This window comes from Dysidea avara, chromosome 5 (assembly GCF_963678975.1).
Source record: "Dysidea avara chromosome 5, odDysAvar1.4, whole genome shotgun sequence".
Lineage (NCBI taxonomy): Eukaryota > Metazoa > Porifera > Demospongiae > Dictyoceratida > Dysideidae > Dysidea > Dysidea avara.
In genome coordinates, this window is record NC_089276.1 from 22435043 (window position 1) to 22438199 (window position 3157).

Genomic DNA, 3157 nt, shown 5'->3' on the forward strand with positions numbered 1-3157 from the left:
TTGGGCTCTGAAAAAAGTTGATATCAAAAAGGTGAACATGTACACATATTGTTTTCTCTCTAAAATGGCCAATGCCCACCATTCATGTCGAGTCAATTACTTCAGTACTAGAGTAATTAATGACCAGAACAATCTTATGAATGACATTGCGGAGAATTCTTCGCTAAATAATTTTAAATCAGCTATATAAATTAACTATGAATATAATTATTACAGCAACATAAATCTAAGTCATAAAATATTATATTCATAGTTAATTTATGTATGTATGTATGTAATTAAATGGGAGTGAAAGCTTTTTAGCCTCAACCCAACCCAACCCAAATCACATCATAATCATTATCATAATGGCTCAAGTTAGCAAGGGTACAAAACAATTATGCTGTTTATACACAGTGTTGGGACAGTTACTTTTTAATGTAACTCGTTACATATTACATATTATTTACAACTGAACTATTTAATTACAGTTACATATTACCTATATAATAAAGTAACTATAATAATAAATAATATTACGTATTATATTACTTTGTGTCCACAGCCTTAAGCTGCCACTGCCACTTTATCACGTTGTTATGGTATGATGCGCATGCGTGGAGGGGGCTGTAATAAGAGTAAACCGCTGAGTTTATCTATTGTGGATGTTAGTATGTATCCTTCGTGCCACGCCGAATCCTGTCACGTAACAAATTGGGGGCTTGTCCGGGAGCACCAGAAGACAAGTTGTTTAAAGATTTTGGTCGCGGAGACATTTGTTTTCTACTTTCACTGCTCCCTCGTGTTCACCCTGTCCGATTCTAACCACAAGTTTTTAATCCTTAGTACCGGGCGAGTGGTACCTCAACAGGTGTGAATAGTTGTACAGTTGGTGTTGTTCCTGTGTCTTGACTAGGCAGGATTTTTTTGTTATCGGCGCCAGTGTGCATTATTTGGAATTACAAATTTGTAGTCAGACAAATCATTCTCATCTTCGTTACTCTCATCGTTCCTATAACGTTGTTGTGGAGTGGATAATTATGTCGTTCTCAGTAGACTCTTTTGTAAAATCGCCCAGTCTATTGTCCTTAAATCCTTTAAAGAAGGTGGAGCTGCTCTCCCTTGCTCAACACTACAAGTTGGAAGCCACTCAAGCTATGAGAAAGGGTGAAATTCGAACATTGATCATAGAGTATTTAGTTGAGGAAGAGATCGTGTCTGAAGATGAAATACCATCATCCACTGATACTATCGAACTGAAGAGGCTAGAACTGCAAGACAAGGAGAAGGAGCGTGAAGCCCAGTTGAAGATGAAAGAGATGGAATTACGAGAGCAGGAGCTTGCTCTGCAGTTGAAACTTAAGGAACTCGAAATTGCAGCAGCTTCTACAGCTCCACCTGTACCTTGTACCAGTCGACAGGCTGAATTTGATGTGACTAAGCAAGTACGGTTTGTTCCACCCTTCCAGGAGACAGAGGTGGATAAGTATTTCTTGCATTTTGAGAAAGTTGCGTCAAGTCTGTCATGGCCTAAACAAGTTTGGACACTGCTCCTTCAGAGCTCTCTGTTAGGTAAAGCCTGTGAAGCCTATTCAGCCCTATCGATAGAACAGAGTTCTGACTATGACACAGTGAAACGCTCTATTCTCAAGGCCTATGAGCTTGTTCCTGAGGCCTACCGACAGAGGTTCCGAGCCACCCAGAAGACAGATACTCAGACTTTTGTGGAGTTTGCACGGGCAAAGGAAACTTTGTTTGACCGCTGGTGTACCTCTAAAGGAGTTGATGGAGACTTTAACCAGCTCAGACAACTGTTGATGATGGAGGAGTTCAAAAACTGCCTTCCTAGTGATATTTGGACCTATCTGGATGGACAGAAGGTAGACAATTTACATGAAGCAGCAGTTTATGCTGAGGACTACTCCTTGACACATACCACTTCCTTTGGAAAGCCCCATCCCTGTGATGGTAACTCAGCAGATATAACACTTGAATTTGCTAAAGGTGGTCAGCCGGGTGCTCTTATCACCAGTAGCTTTATGGGTGGAGGGCCATCAGGGAACTACAGTAGCAACCACCTACCTGCTGGACCAACATGCTTTTATTGCAGGAAGAAGGGTCACATAATGTCAGAGTGTCAAGCCTTACCAAGAAAGAATGAGAGGTCTGAAAAGCCTGATCTCATTGTTTCCCCAAGTTTTCAGACAGACCATAAGAAGACAAGTATGTTGCCAGATGAATACACTCCATTTATTTCATGTGGTAGTGTCTCCCTTGTTGGCTCACAAGTGGAATCTCCTATCACCATTCTCAGAGATACTGGTGCGACGCAGTCTCTGATATTGGAGGGTGCCCTTCCCTTCAGTTCCCATTCGGACACGGGAATGACTGTGTTACTACAAGAAGCAGAGTTAGGAACTTTTCGTGTACCACTTCATAAGGTTCACTTGAAGTGTGGTCTAGTGACTGGAGCTGTAGTTGTCGGAGTGAGACCTACCTTACCAGTCAAGGCTGTGAGTATCATACTTGGTAATGACTTAGCTGGAGGACAAGTGGCATGTATTTCCAATGTGCCACAAAACTCAGTGTCGCCAACTGTTGCAGCAGAGCAAGTCTCAACGAAGGTGTATAGGGTCAGTAACAGTAATTCACAGCAGGATCTCAGTAGAGAGCAGATCGGGCGCGTTAGATGTTTGCCAGGAAAGAAAATGGTGGACAACCAAATTTTCGTAGGGCGGTTACCCAAACACATTTGCAGTAGGGACTTGGAAGACATTTTCTTTCCCTATGGAAAACTGACACGTGAAGTGAAACTAGGAGTAGGACTAGCTTATGGTTTTGTTGAGTTTGAAAACAGAAGAGATGCTGAGGATGCAATACAATACGTCTGGAGAATGACAGAGAGATCATGGGTACTAGGATAGTTGTGGAATGGTCTAGAGGACACAAGGACAAGATTAGCATACATGGTTATGATCGATATGACTGCCGTATTCATGATCGGAATTGTTATGACAGAGGAGGATGAGATCACAGATACTCTCGAAGGAGGTCTTATTCATGGTCACCACCCTGACATAAGCATCACAAATACCGGTGACTGGTTGACTTGTGCATTTCACTTAGTTATTAACCTTTTCCATACCTTGCTGGTGTATTTAGGTCTTTTATCATGTAA

The 3157-nt window shown here is 41.7% G+C and overlaps 1 protein-coding gene across 1 annotated transcript; it reads left to right on the top strand.

Annotated features, from left to right (window-relative positions):
• The first annotated feature begins 1019 nt into the window (after positions 1-1019).
• Positions 1020-2903, top strand: LOC136255120 (uncharacterized). Its single transcript, XM_066047840.1, has one exon. The coding sequence runs from the start codon at positions 1020-1022 to the stop codon at positions 2901-2903; it is 1884 nt and encodes a 627-aa protein (XP_065903912.1).
• Positions 2904-3157: the final 254 nt, after the last annotated feature.